Raw genomic sequence first — 15,700 nt, forward strand, 5'->3', positions numbered from 1 at the left:
GAGAGCTTATTTAACGTTAAGAGAATTTGTCAGCGTGATACCAAATACCTTAAATAAGTAAAGCAGTAGAGAAGATTTTTTTCTTGAATGACAGGTGTTGGTTTTTATTGCTAATTTTTTGGCATCTAAAAGACACACCTTGCTGAATAAAAATTATGACATACAAAATACCAAGGTTTTTAAGTATGTCAGACACCTGATGCACATTTGCCGGTTTTGTATTAGAAATTTGAGACACTGTTTATAAACATGATTGTGTTTTTTCTGTGAAATGTGTTAATGTGTATGTGTGCAGGTGTGTCCATTATTCCCTTCTTTCAATTAATCTGTGATAACTGATGTTTGTACTGTCAGTCTAAATATATTCAAAAACACTCAGACTATCTTGCCTTTATTCACAAATTGTGTGGGATATTGTGTGAAATGTGATATATGTGTAAACATACTTGTGTGATAGAATGACAGTCTGATGGAATCAATTTCTCAAAGTTTCTCAATTTCTGTTGTGATGGAAAATTCTGTTCTCACTCTTAAAAATAAAGGTGCTTCACGATGCCATAGAAGAACCTTTTTGTCTAAACATCTGAAGAACCTTTCTGTTTCACAAAAGGTTCTTTGTGGCGAGAGAAGGTTCTTCAGATTACAAAAAGGTAAGAAAGAGATGGTTCTTTAAAGAGCCTTTGACTGAATGCTTCTTTGTGGAACCAAAAATGGTTCTTCTATGGCATCGCTTGAAGAACCTTTTGAAGCACCTTTATTTTTAAGAGTGTGTTTGTGTATCTGCATTACAATGTTTCTATTGACATGTTGTTAAGAAACTCTGTTTAAAAAGGTTGCCTGTTAAACCAGTTAAACAGGTGAAAGAGAGAGAGAGGGATAAATGAGTTTCTACAGGGTGAGTTTGTCCTGCTCTGATGATGTAATAGTTGTACTGTGCCACCAGCAGGTGCATGACAGAAAAGAAATACATAGCTTAGGTACAGGTAGAGTCTTCCTTATCTCTTTAAACGGATACTCATCAATGGAGCACAGACAGGTATGAATACTTTAATACCCAACGAAATGTTCTCAAAAGAAACATGGATATATAGAACAAACAATTGTATTTCAAGTGTGTGATCAGTTCTTTTTGTGGTTAGTTTTGATACAACTCTTGTTTTGTGATTTTGTTAATATATTATTGTCAATGTATTAGCATCATTTTGTTTCTCATCAGCTTGTGTGTAACACTACAGTCGACTTGGTATTGTGTCCTAGTTACCTTAGTTACCTGTAATAATTATTAACACGTATACATTCTAACTTCCTTAGGTAGAATATTTTAATAGAATTAGTAACCATTTGGTTATTAAAAAAAGTAACACAATTATAAAAATGAGGCATATTACATGTGACTGAGTGAATGATTCACTGTGTGAAATATATAGAGCATGTTCCAACTGGATGCAGTTAGAGAGAAGATCTGCAACATGCCGTAAGAAGGAAGGGCAGTTTCTGAATCTTACAGATTTTTTCTTTTTCAGAAAGAAAAGAAAAGAAAAACACTGTGTTTAACATCAAAATTCACAGTGTCATTTACTGGACGTTGGTCATTGAGAATTATTACAAACGTGATTTTTGTGAAATCTAAGAATGGAACAAATATAAACCACTTAAATCATCTGTATTTGGTCAGATTTACAATAAATGCCTGTCACTGTAACTTACATCCTGTTGGGTTCAGTACACTATGCATGGCAAAAAATTAAATAGTCTAGACTCTAGTATATTGCAAGACACTAGTGAAAAATAAATATACTAAAATGTATTTGAAATACTTTTATTTCATGCTAATTATACAACAAATAGATTTACATATTTATTTGCGTAATAAAAATACAATGCAATTGTACTGTTGTTATACTAAACTGGTATACTTAAAGTCTAATTCTGTACTTTTTTTATTTTTGCACTTTAAATGTGCGGAAGTATTGCTGAAGTCCAACTAAAGATATACTGAAGTATATTTGATTGTGCTAAAGTGGACCTGTTGCAAGTGTACTCCAGGTACACTTTAAATATCTGGCATTTAAAGACTGATATTGTTCAAAGATCATACAATCCTCATCAATAGTGACATTGTGACACAAAACACATTTTAGGCTTAATTTTAAGAAAGTAGTACTCCAAATACATTTTTATATAATTTTTAAATCAGTAAGTCTCAAGCAACATGCCAGTAAATATGTTAATAGATTTGAACTATATTTAGAATGAAATAAATGTATTGTAAATATATAACTTTTTTACTAGGGGAGGGTAGCAGTCATCTGGTATATAATGGAACCAAAATAAATATAGTCCTACGCTACTTTTGTGTGTAGTGTACACAGCTATTAGAAAACCAGTTAATGATTAATGGGTGATATAATATCTGGGTTATATATAAAAAAATCGCTTCATTATGAAAAACTACAACAAATTCAAGATTTGTTCAAATTAAAGGCAAACAATGCGCCTATGTATATAATGCATTTAAGTGGCTAAGATGTCTGAAATGCTCTGTTAACTCCATGCAACATCTTGCTTCTGTCTTTATAATATATATATATATATATATATATATATATATATATATATATATATATATATATATGTACGGTATCTCTGTTATATATGTACGGTATGTCTGTAGAGCAGGTGTGAGTATGGGCACTTATTTGAATATGGAAAAGGAGGTTCTTTGAATCACACATTTGGTCAGGCAGGACTAAAAAAGTAAAGGGGATTTTGGTTTCACCATCTTCCTTCACCTGTTACCAAATCCCCATGCAGTCATAGCCAGAGTCACATCCTTGCTCAACAGTGTGTTGTAGACTGATGTGTATCAGCAGGTTTGTGTCTCACATGGTACTCCCCCGTCCAGATTTGCACCACAGACACATTCGAATGTACCAAAAATCAAGATTACAATTTTTGAATAAGGTTCTAAAATTTTATCATTGTTGGAAGAATTTATTTGAGAGAATAGAATAGTTGTGCCCGCTGATGGTGAGGAGGTGCTTGTATTATATCTAGACAGAAATGTATATGAATGAATATACAATACATTGACAAAAGTATTGGGACACCCCTTTCTAATGAACAGGTTTGACTACTTTAGTAATTTCCATGAGTACAAAGAACTTGACTGGTCTGCAGAAAGGAATGCCCTAATCTGAACACCTGCTGAACACCTCTGGTGTGACTTAAAATGCAGAGTTTTTGGCTCAAGGTCTGCATTTAAAGTCACACCAGAGGTGTACAGCTGGGATTAGGACTTGGCTTTCTGCAGACCAGTCAAGTTCTTCCACACTGACTGAATTAATAATTTCTTTTTGAACCTTGCCTTATACACAGAGACATTGTCATGTTAAAATAGAAAAGGGTCCTGTCTAAACTATTGCTAATTAGAAGCACACAATTCCCTAGAATATCATTATATGCTTTAACATTAAGATTTGTACTCATGGAAATGACTAAGGTAGTCAAACCTATTCATTAGAAAGGGGTGTCCCAATACTTTTGTCAATATAGTGTATATTAAAATTATAACTGTATATAAATTATGACAATATAACACGGTAATATATTTACCAAATATATGACAAATAATTTCTTTTAAGGTGAATTCTGTCCTTGTTAAACAGAAAAGCAGCTCCACTGCATTAAGCAGGGCCTTGAATATCAGACTTATCGTAAATGTATGAACAATTCATTTGAACTCTGATTGACAGTACAGATATGTTTACTGTGAATTTAATTTGATGACAGATGAGAGTGAACAGTGTTTATAGAAATATAGATTTATAAACATCTTGCATTTATTTTATGAATACAGACTGAGTCTCCTCCCTCATATGATTCTGTGGTGAATCACAACACGCCTCCACCTTCATATCCGAGTCTTCAGACATTGTCAGCCACCCAAGTCCAGCCGTACTACATACCACAGCCAATACATCAAACACCTGCTCCTGGTGTTGTACAGACAAGTAATATTTAATAGCACACACTACCTATACACGCATAGGTCTTAAAAACACGGTCATTAAAATAATTTGAGGGATCATAATTAAATAATTCAATTCTTTGTATCTGTATTAAATAATTATTAGCATTTATGTATTTGTGTCAATAGCTATTGTTGTTTTCTTTCTGCAGTCCCAACACAGAGAGATCAAGCTCCCTCACACAGGAACAAAAGGTATTGCTGTGGAGGGTCGAGTGGTACAGCTGTTATAGTTGTGCTGGTTGTAATTGCCGTCTGGATGGGAGGTGAGCATATATTTTATATGTAATAATATTTATCGACATTTGTGCTGTTCTGCCTACTACTTTTAATCAGACATTAAATACTGTATTTTGTATACTATTACTAAATTTGAATGTGTCATTTGGTGCAGCCTCTATGAAGAGTGACTTTTCACAGGTACACTTTTAACTCTATTTTCGACTCCTGCACAGTGCGCTATGGGCCGTCACTGTGGGCTCAGAAAGAAACGGAGACAGAAACGTGCCCCCCTTCATCAGTCGACTGTGATGGAAAGAGAGACTGTTCTCAAGGCATTGATGAATCTCGCTGTGGTCAGTGTCAATCACATATCAATAATGAAATCTCTTTTCAGTTGGAAATCATATACTGATTTGATTTGAATGTTTCTATAGTGCGGTTTGGTACAGCAAATGAATTGCAGGTCATGACTTCTAAGAACAAAAGCTTCCTTCCAGTCTGTGCACAGGGCTGGAATAAAAGCATAGCAGACCAAACCTGCCAACAGCTTGGCTTCATACAGTAAGTATAATACACACACACACACACACAAACACACAAACACATAATTATTGTGATCTGAGACAAAAGCACATATTAAACACAACTTTTAAAAGACTTTTAAATTGTATTTATTTTTTACAGTAATTTCGAGATTACTTGGTTTTGGAGGTTTTATGAAAAAAAAATATATACATAAGTCGATCGTTTTTTTTTTGGGGGGGGGGGGTTCACAAAAAAGAAAAGATAGCCATAAAACCTGTCATGGCCTTGAATCATAAGCAAACAAACAACAAACAATATTAAGAACATCTGTATGAAATGTATTCATATGTGTTTCGGTTTGTGTGCTTTACAGGAGTTATGAAGTTGGTGTCTTGAATACCAGTTCATCCGCCTTTCAAAGTTTGAACAGTCAGTTTACAAACACTATCCAGGCGAGCGTTCATACAAGGTAAAACCCAGAAATTTGCTGCTGAAAAACAGCAATAAATGAATAAATTATATATATATATATATATATATAATAAACAAATAAATAAATAATAATAATTTAACCTACACACAAAAAAAACTAAAGCAGATGAAGCTATAGCAATCAGTGGATGTGTATCTACAGTAATTCTATGTTAAATGCTAAATACATAATTCTGTGGCCTTACAAAATGCAAAAAGCATGAAGGTCTGCAGCTAAACATGACCATCATTTGGGCATAAGTAGATTATACAAAAAAAGGTAAAACAATCATACAAAGATCATACAAATTTATTTAAACTAGCCAGCAAATCAGCAAAACATTGTTACGAATTGCCACTAAATTGTGTTGTAATATACATCTGTCAGTGTAAACAGTAAACGATTAAATTCAATTTAAAACTGCAATCAAATATTGCATTTTATATTAATTTAAATATTTAAAAAAGTTCAATAAAAAAATCACTGTAGACATGGCAATGAGTATGAAAATGTATAATGATGCAGTATATTTAGATGCAGAAAGGTGTGAAGAAACACGAAAACAGAAATAACTCTTGGTCTCATTGTGTGTGTGTGTGTGTGTGTGTGTGTGTGTGTGTGTAACAATGTTGTTTTAATTGTAGTACGTCCTGTCCTGGTCAGCAGACTGTGTCCCTGAAGTGCAGCAGTGAGTACCTTACACTGTTGCTACATGTTATTGCTGCATGATAATGCTATCTAAGTCTAAACACTCTCTTACTTTCCCTCCTATTCTTTCTCTGTTTAGAGTGTGGAAAGCCACCAGGATCGAGGATCATAGGCGGAAATGTGGCTGCTGACGGTCAGTGGCCATGGCAGGCCAGTCTGCATTTCCAAGGGTCTCACTCATGTGGAGGAACTCTAGTGGCTCCAGACTTCATCATTACCGCTGCTCACTGCTTCCCCAAGTCAGTATACATTACATTAGACAGATTTGATGACTAGTCTACATGTTGGAAACAATATCATGGCCGGTAATCCTAATTAAGTTTAATGAATACATTAGCAAACAATATGCAAAAAGCATGGCTGGATGAATAGATGAATGACTTTGCTTTTTTCTCCCTTTCTTAGAGAAACACTAGGCTCACAGTTGCCTAGTAACTGGAGAGTGTATATTGGTTTGGTGTCCCAGCTCCAGCTTCCCAGCCCATATAATGTAAAGCAAATCATTTTACACAAGAATTATGACCCAGCGACAAAAAACAATGATATTGCCTTACTAAAACTCAGTAAACCTGCCAGTAAGTTTATACACTCACACATACGAATTATGAATACATAAGTACTCATGTGACGTATAATACATAACCTTTTATGCAAATCATAGCTTAACTGACATAACCTTAGCTATTAACCATACACAGCACTGTCTAAATTACAGTACCATCAATATATAAATCAAAGAGGCACTTCTGACCACTGACACGTTTTGTAAATACTGTTAAAAGGTAATATACAGCCTGTCTGCCTGCCTGTGTTTGGCCAGATGTTTCCTGCTACCAAACAGTGCTGGACCACAGGTTTCGGAGTTACCAAGCAAGGGGCTGGTATGTAATGTATATGTAGGCCAATGTATTTTGTTGAGTTTGGATGTATTGATTTATGTATTAATAACGCTGGCCTTTGCATGTGTGTTTGCAGATAGTAGTTCCACTCGTTTGATGGAGGTTGCAGTAAACCTGATAGCCTCAGCTGTGTGTAACTCACCTACTGTTTACGGCGGACATATCACTGAGAACATGCAGTGTGCAGGAGATCTTAAGGGAGAGAGAGACTCCTGTCAGGTTAGACATGTTCTCATATTCAAAAGCTTAGAAATGCTGTCACCTTTTGGTACAATATTATATTGCAGTTTGAACTTTGTACTGTCTAATATGCTTTTAGTTCATTCAGTATTATTTCTTCTTTTTCAATCTCCCTCTCTCTCCAGGGGGACAGTGGAGGTCCACTGGTGTGTAAAGTTGATGACAAATGGTATCTCACAGGCGTAACAAGCTGGGGAGATGGCTGTGGAAAGCTGAACCGTCCAGGGGTCTACAGTGACGTAGGGCAACTTTTAATGTGGATATATGGCAAGATGCAGGTAAACACACTTTTGCATTTTTACATGCAAACACACATAATATTGTTCATCATGAGTTAACATACTTATATTTCCTTTACAAACAGTCTCTTATCATTCTCTTTTTTCTATCCTTGTGTCTTTCTGGCTCCATTTCCTTAATTACAGCAAGAGCGACCATGACCTTCTACTACAACAATGAAGAACAAATCTTCACGTTCTGCTCTGCTGTGTAAACATTTTTATGTACTGATATAAGTTTTCTCATTTTTTTAAATGACGGAGCACACAGTGACATGCACTTTTGCAGTAAATATATATTTATGTAAAATTTTGAATTCATTATTTAAATAAGGAAGATGTAAATGTGTCTGTAAAATCTTTTATTTGGGGAATACTAATGTTCTTAAATAAAAACATGGATTACAGTACTGAATCTATCTTGAAGAAAATGCCAGGACATTTAAGCTGTCCAATTCTGTCTAAATGCACTTTATAGCCTATTGTGTATTATATGTACTGAGCAGATCTACTATTGAGGAGGAACTACTATTTCCTAGCAATACATGTTACATGTAAAGAGTTTCAATAATATTATAAACTGAATACAGTGGAGCAACATATTGAACTGAAGTCACTTTCACTCTGAGAGTAAAGTAATTGTTTTATTTTAGATTTTTGCTGAAAAATAAAACTGTATTACTGTTCTTGAAGACAATTTCTTTTCCATCTAAAAGGTGAAAGTTGGCGGGATATTTTAACTTATTCATAATCATTAACTTTAGAAAGAATTCCCCACTTGGTCTTTTTTTTTTACAGGCTGATAGATTTATTTTCCAACTTATTAAAGTGAGAGAGAGAGAGAAAACTCACATCTGATTGTTCTTATTTGAAAACAAGAAAAAACTACTGAAGCAATCTGTTAGATTTACGAATACACCCACATGAAACTAAAGTGATTAGTTATGTATTTGTTCTACACTTTTTTATGTGTTCTTTAGGATATGACAGATAAATTTTTAACTACCCAATGAAATAGAACTAACAGATAAATGAACAGTCTCACTGTAATTTATTAACATAATTTAAAATGTATTAACATTACAAAAAGTGTGCATTACACAATGTGTGTATATAATTTTTGTATTTTGCATCATGAGTTATTTATTTATCTTATATCAGATTATCTGGCCTTCAAAGATTAAATCTGTCTCTGGTCTGCTTGTTTCTCAGTGAGCTTTAATGACCTTGTCAGCTTATTGCAAGGGCACATTCAGCACTGCTCAATGGTTAGATATTAAGAAATGGCCCAAAGGCTTGTTTATGCGCATGTTTTAAGGTTTACTGGATAAGACGGGTCAGAGCGAAGGGTTTGAAGGTCGTTATATAAACGAAGCACACACTCTTTCTCTCCTCCCTGTAGCTCTCACTGATTTGTCATTCGCTCCACCAGTTACAATTTCACCATCAGAGAGTTTAAGGAGCTCCCTGCAAACATTCAAACTCCTCTTTGACTTACACCCTCACAGACATATATCACAGTTCTGCAATTATCAACCCTGAAAGCTTTGAGATCCTGCAACACTGCTAAAGATGGGAGTGGGTAAGTTTGATTCAACTTTATATAATGTTTTGTAGATTTACGAATACACCCACATGAAACTAAAGTGATTAGTTATGTATTTGTTCTACACTTTTTTATGTGTTCTTTAGGATATGACAGATAAATTTTTAACTACCCAATGAAATAGAACTAACAGATAAACGAACAGTCTCACTGTAATTTATTAACATAATTTAAAATGTATTAACATTACAAAAAGTGTGCATTACACAATGTGTGTATATAATTTTTGTATTTTGCTGTTATTTATTTATCTTATATCAGATTATCTGGCCTTCAAAGATTAAATCTGTCTCTGGTCTGCTTGTTTCTCAGTGAGCTTTAATGACCTTGTCAGCTTATTGCAAGGGCACATTCAGCACTGCTCAATGGTTAGATATTAAGAAATGGCCCAAAGGCTTGTTTATGCGCATGTTTTAAGGTTTACTGGATAAGACGGGTCAGAGCGAAGGGTTTGAAGGTCGTTATATAAACGAAGCACACACTCTTTCTCTCCTCCCTGTAGCTCTCACTGATTTGTCATTCGCTCCACCAGTTACAATTTCACCATCAGAGAGTTTAAGGAGCTCCCTGCAAACATTCAAACTCCTCTTTGACTTACACCCTCACAGACATATATCACAGTTCTGCAATTATCAACCCTGAAAGCTTTGAGATCCTGCAACACTGCTAAAGATGGGAGTGGGTAAGTTTGATTCAACTTTATATAATGTTTTGAAAATCAGTACTTATAAAAACTAAAAGACCTGACCGTGTAGGCACTAAACTTTTAAGTATGTCTTTAAATATATATATATATATATATCACACAAAAAAAATTTAAATGATGTCATCTTTCACTCGCCCTTATGTTGTTACACACTTGTATGACTGACTTTTTTCTGCAGAACAGGGCCTAGGCTTTGGGAGTGAAATACTTTAGCAGTTGCTTTTTTTAGGGTTCAGAACTTCACATGTGTATTTTGCTTGAAGAGTGTGCGTAGGATGTCTTTATTTTGCCATGCACATACAACCACAACCGTGCTTGATGTATATTCAAGCCATATATTTCTCAGTGTATAACAACTCAGTAGGCTACAGCAAGTACAGGGAAGTCAGAACATCAGGTTGTGTCTTGGTTTGTGTTGAAGGTAAGTCTAAACAGCTGGTAGACTCAGATATCTGAGTCGTTAGCACCCACTTGGACTGCACCTGACCCGACTGTGGATCGCCTACTTTGAGCTCTGTAGCCAGACAGAGTCTGTATTTGTGTTTTTAAGTCTACAACACCAGATATTGCATGAGGATTCACCAGCAACACATTTCCTTCGTGTGGTACTGTACCACTAAAAGTAAGCAGGAGTAATACATCGTCCAGGAATAGCTGTAGAAAACGCTAAAAGTTTAACGCAAATAACGCAAAAATGTTGTTATTTATTGTATTTGGTACAGCACTAATTAAGTGATGAATAAAGATTTTTTTAATACTGTATTATGCATTCATAACAATACAACAATGTAAATAATGTATGTGCCTTTGTTTTGCTGCAAAGTGCAAGAATTGTCAAAGTAATCTTGTTTCTATTATTTTTAAATTCTTTTTTTCAGTAAATTAAATAAATGATTACTGAATACATTCTTTAAAAAATGTTAAATATCACCCATTTAGTTGTCTAAATTACAATATGCATACAGTTAATACTGGTTTCCCACAACTGCATACAGTATGTGACAATGCCCTTAGATAACAGTTAATACACCAAAAAATTATGTGAGAATGTTTTCTTTTGTGGAATACACTAGGTGAATTTAAGAATATTCTGCCCACTCTTTTCAGTATATTGAAAGTGTATGAGGACTGGGGCCGCCAAGCTGCAAAAAAGTAACATGAAAGTAACAACGTAAAACAACTTAAATTCCGGTCTGTTTTTCAAATAATGGCTTTAAAAGACATGGAATAGCCCATCACATCAGCCACTTGTGGTGCTTTTATGGTGCTTTTTTGTCCTTTCTGAAGCTTGAAAGCTCCAGTTCACATTCATTGTAATTGGATGGAAAACAGCAATCAACTACATTATTTAAAATTTTCCCCTTTGCATTTCACGGATAAAAGACAGCCATATGGGTTTGGAATGACATATAAGTGAGAAAATGACAGAACTGTGGGTGTGCTATTGTGTTTGAAATAATACAAAGATGGTTAAAGAAAGAAATCAATAAATGCTGTTAATATTCCATTCACAAGTTCTTATTTGTTTAAATGTGCTTGCTGTTAGATCATGCTCATAAAATACTTTGAAAATGTAGGTTAACTGTTTGACCCTAACTGCTGGGGGGGGGGGGGGGGGAAATTCCCTCTTCTTTTTATAAGGGAAGAGGTAAGCCCAAGATCATACCTTACTTTGAGGCACTGAAACACCAGAGTCAACTAATTGCTTCTGCAAAGGACCGCTATGAGTGGTTAGTGAACCACATTGTGAAGAATCACAATGAAACATGGCCCAACGTTAGCCGACGAATGCAGACTTCACCTGAATACAAGGAGTATGTATTTTTAGAAGGTACGGGTAAGGCTAAAAAGCTATTTCAACAACACATTCACAGGCTAAAACAGGAACACATTGAAAGGCGTCGCAAAGCATACTTGAGCGCTCTTCCACTCGCCTTGAGTAGCTTAGTGTCCGAGTTGGATGAAATTGAGCATTTGAGTTGGTCAGGGGTCCAGAAAGTCCTCGAGTCTAAAAAAGACTTTGATCATTGGTTTGTGGTACTGGATGATGCACCATGGGAGGAAACGCCACATCTTGACAACATGGAGGATGAGCGTATCCCCTTTGATGTGCTAGACACCACGGCTGCTGAAATAATCTTTGATGCACACCTTGAACACTTGCGCAACGAATGCAAGCGTGCCCAGATGCGTCATGAGTTCAAAGCAAAATTAGCATCATCACCTTTCGTTACCCCTGGCAAACCCTGGGAGGAGGCCCGAAGCTTCATCATGAATGAAGACTTCTACCAGTGGCTTGAGGAGCCAGAATATTTGGACATTTATAACCGGCACCAGAAAGCAATCATCGACAGGGCAAAGGAGGATTTTCAGGAGCTTTTGCTGGAGTACTCTGAGCTCTTCTATGAACTTGAGGTAGATGCCAAACCTAGTAAAGAGAAGATGGGAGCAATTCAAGAAGTGTTAGGTGAAGAACAACGCTTCAAAACCCTTCAGAAATTACAAGCCGAAAGGGATGCTTTAGTGCTGAAACACATCCATTTTGTGTATCACCCTACGAAGGAAACATGTCCGAACTGCCCACACTGTGTTGACAACAAAATTGAGCAAATACTAGCTTTGTGCTTCCCTGCACAATACCCTTCCTTTGGAAAGTCCAATATGTTTGATGGAAAGGTAGATAGGATCAATCTTGTTATACTGGGCAAAGATGGTCTTGCCAGAGAATTAGCCAATGAGATTCGGGCATTGTGTACCAATGACGATCATTATATGCTTGAAGGTAGAATGTATGAGCTTGTCCTTCGGCCCATTGAGGGTAATGTTAGACTTCCTGTCAATTCATTTCATACATCCACATTTACTCCCCATGGATGCCTGTGTTTGTACAATTCAAAAGAGTCCTTATCATACATTGTTGAAAGTATTGAGAAGTTGCGAGAGTCCACACTTGGCAGAAGGGAAAACCATATGGCTCAGCTTCCCCTGTCACTCTTACTAGTAACCAAAAGAGGTGTTGGAGGACTGGGTGACATTGGTGGTGAGACTGCTCAAGCATTAATCTCACAGGGTCAGCAGGCAGCCATAAAACTGCAGTGTAACTACCTGGAACCTGCCTCCCCAGGCACTGGCTATGGGCGAAATGTAAATGAAAAGCAGATCAATCAGGTCTTGAAGGTTCTACTTGAAACAAGGAGGACATCTACATTTCGTAGCTATTCTCCACCTGCACCTCCACTGCCTCCATGTATTCGAGAATTACAGCAGGATCAGAGTCCAGAGGCTGAATTACGTATTGTCATGTGCCTAATGTGTGGAGACTCCTATGACATTGATCAACTCCTTGCACCATTCCTGCTTCCTCAGCATTGCAGGCCGACCTCTCCTCAGACAAGTGGCACTTCAGTGCTGCTAGAACAAACAATTGGTGGTCACAAGCATACAATTGAACTGTCTCTAATGTCATACCACGCTTGTTTTGCCACTCGTAAGAGTCGGCTGGTGCATGGCTACATTGCTTTATACTCTGCTAGCCGCAAGGCTTCTTTTGAAACCCTGTGTGCCTTTTTGTGTGAGGTTCAGGACATTGTCCCAGTTCAGCTGCTTGCAGTGGGGGAAACCCGGACTGAGCTTCTGGACTCTGAGTCTGCTCATGAGTTGCTAGTCCAAGGTGAAGAACTGGCCCGTGAACTTGATGGACGGTTTTGCAGTATTGTCTGTGGCACTGGAGGAGTTGTTGGAGGACTACACAAACTAGACCTTTTGGAACAATTTTTCACAGAGGTATTAGAAAAGAGAACTATTGTTGAGGCCAGTCATATGTATGAAAACATTGCAGAAGCCAGTAGCACAAATGAGAATGTGTATTCGCCACACTGTGGCTCCTCAAGCCCTGTAACCATGCTGTTAGATTCTGAGGAAGACATGGAAGCTTCCCCGCCTTACGTTGCAGAAGCCAGTAGCACAAATGAGAATGTGTATTCGCCACACTGTGGCTCCTCAAGCCCTGTAACAATGCTGTTAGATTCTGAGGAAGACATGGAAGCTTCCCCGCCTTACCATGATGGCACACTCACCTCTCACGGTAAATTCAAATTGCCTGACCTGGACTCAGGTGACACATTCTCTGTGATCTCTGACCTTAGCACCTTTGAGAACAAGCTAAATAATAAAGTTCCTCCACAAGTAAGACCCAAACCTAGTGTCACATTTGACCTTAGAAAACCAAATTTTAATCCGTATGTGGATGCAGTCAGCCATCGCCGTTCCCTTACATCCAATGTGACGTGGCCTCTAGGAGGAGATTATGATCCTTCGGACTACGCTGAGCCAATGGATGCTGTCTCTAAACCCCGCCCCAGCTATGAGGACAGCATATATTCTGTGCCACATGACAGCACACAGGGTAAAATTATTACCATCCGCAATTCCAATCGGATCCACTCTAATGGAGGAGGCAATGGTTCAGACAGTGAAGGGGATGGCAGTTCATTGGAGAGACGTCGCAAGTTCTCCCCTGCACGAGTGAAGCCACGTCTCTACCGTGATCGTTCCAAACGTCTGGGGAAGTTCAGCAGTTTCCGCACTAGTTTTTCCATTGGTAGCGATGATGAGATTGGCACGCTCTCAAGGTCAAAAGATGATGATGTTTCAGGACTAAAGGCAGACGTACTCAATGAAGAAGGAGAAGATCCCAAAAAAAGGAACATACTGAAAAGTCTTCGCAGACCAGGCAAAGTAAGATTGATTTATTTACTAATTTTACATGGCTTTTAAAACATATGCTCGTCTGTTTTTAACATTGTAATATTTAATTGAATTGCTGTTATTGGAGGCTTCATTAAGGAGTCAAAACTAGTGGTCGACTGATATGGGTTTTTTGACAGCCAATGCCGATATCTTGGAAAGCAGGGTGGCCAATGGCTGATATAATTTTATTTGTTTTAATTAATATTTAAGAAATTTGAAAATGGATTAAAAATAATTGTGTAGAATAAACATACTTATACTTTAGAAGACAAAGTATTTTTCACAAATAAATATTTAATAAATATCTAATTGAAAAGGAATTAACCATCAGGGCCAGGGTGCGAACTACGGGGGAGCTCGGCTCCCCTTAATAAGACATGGGCTCCCCTGAAAACGTGATTTGTGAAATTTTGGGGGTTCTCCAAAAATATTGACTGTGTTATTTTGACGTGCAATTTCAGTTTTGTGTAATGTTATCATCGTGGATTATTATGTGTAAAATTGCAAAAATATCATTCATTCATGCATGACGGCGATTTAAACTTAATTCACTTCAATAAAGATAACTATTCATGCTATTCTTGTCATGAGCATCAAGGTGTGGGGGTGCTGCGGTGCAAATTCCACTCATGTTTAGTACATGTTAAAGGAGTCCTATTATGCTCTTTTACAAAGTCTTGATTTTGTTTTGGGGGTGTACTAGAACATGCTCTCATGCTTGGTGGTTCGAAAAACGCATTATTTTTCACATAATTTTGTACAAACGGCTCGATTAGTTCCGGGTTTGATGAAGGTCCGCGTTCTGAAAAACAAAATGTGATGTGATTGGTTAGCTGTCCCAGTGCGTTGTGATTGGTGAACAGCTTAGACGGTGTTTCAGTACTGCCCCGCCCCCTTGCTCCGTCTTTCAACAAAAGCTTTTGGCGAATCCGGCACTTCTCACTCGTGATGTGGAAGCTGTCCTCAGTAAAATGCGCAGCACACAATAGCAAATTGGGGTTATAATGCTCAGGAACAGAGTTAAAAAGTAAATTGCAACCACTGTTTCCTGACATCATCCGCTTTCGGAAGTGAAAAAAAAAACTGCATGTTTTGCACGTCTCTTTTTGTCAACACACCTGATTCAGATCATCATCTCGTTAGAAGTGAGCTCCGTGCATGAACTGTGTTCCGATTGACATGGTCCCTACACAAGGTCCATTGCTCCCTACTCCCAGAGCAGGGGAAATCCGTTGAAGTTTACTTCACTTCGGAATATTCATTTA

At 37.1% G+C, this 15,700-nt stretch overlaps 2 protein-coding genes across 3 annotated transcripts in view; both read left to right on the top strand.

The window, feature by feature from the left end:
- Positions 1-884: 884 nt before the first annotated feature.
- On the top strand, positions 885-8,060 carry tmprss13b (transmembrane serine protease 13b). Of its 2 annotated transcripts, XM_016290764.1 has the most exons (13): positions 894-1,036; positions 3,860-4,013; positions 4,183-4,296; positions 4,486-4,605; positions 4,687-4,813; positions 5,151-5,246; positions 5,894-5,937; positions 6,037-6,196; positions 6,363-6,532; positions 6,740-6,838; positions 6,933-7,075; positions 7,222-7,374; positions 7,522-8,060. In XM_016290764.1, exons 1-13 carry the CDS (start codon positions 1,022-1,024, stop codon positions 7,534-7,536), a joined length of 1,410 nt encoding a protein of 469 aa, XP_016146250.1. In that variant the 5' UTR covers positions 894-1,021; the 3' UTR covers positions 7,537-8,060. The 2 variants fall into 2 exon arrangements, with proteins under 2 accessions (XP_016146251.1, XP_016146250.1); XM_016290765.1 differs by lacking the exon at positions 7,522-8,060 and having other exon boundaries at positions 885-1,036; positions 7,277-7,341.
- Positions 8,061-8,946: 886 nt separating this feature from the next.
- The window catches only part of LOC107599225 (rho GTPase-activating protein 35-like), a 12,385-nt gene continuing 5,631 nt past the window's right edge, over positions 8,947-15,700 (top strand). The window contains exons 1-4 of the mRNA XM_016290759.1: positions 8,947-8,956; positions 9,293-9,348; positions 11,328-13,517; positions 13,632-14,423. Coding sequence (XP_016146245.1) covers positions 8,947-8,956; positions 9,293-9,348; positions 11,328-13,517; positions 13,632-14,423 — 3,048 coding nt within the window. The remainder of the gene's footprint in view (positions 8,957-9,292; positions 9,349-11,327; positions 13,518-13,631; positions 14,424-15,700) is intronic.

This window comes from Sinocyclocheilus grahami, unplaced genomic scaffold, assembly GCF_001515645.1.
Source record: "Sinocyclocheilus grahami isolate Dianchi unplaced genomic scaffold, SAMN03320097.WGS_v1.1 scaffold262.1, whole genome shotgun sequence".
Lineage (NCBI taxonomy): Eukaryota > Metazoa > Chordata > Actinopteri > Cypriniformes > Cyprinidae > Sinocyclocheilus > Sinocyclocheilus grahami.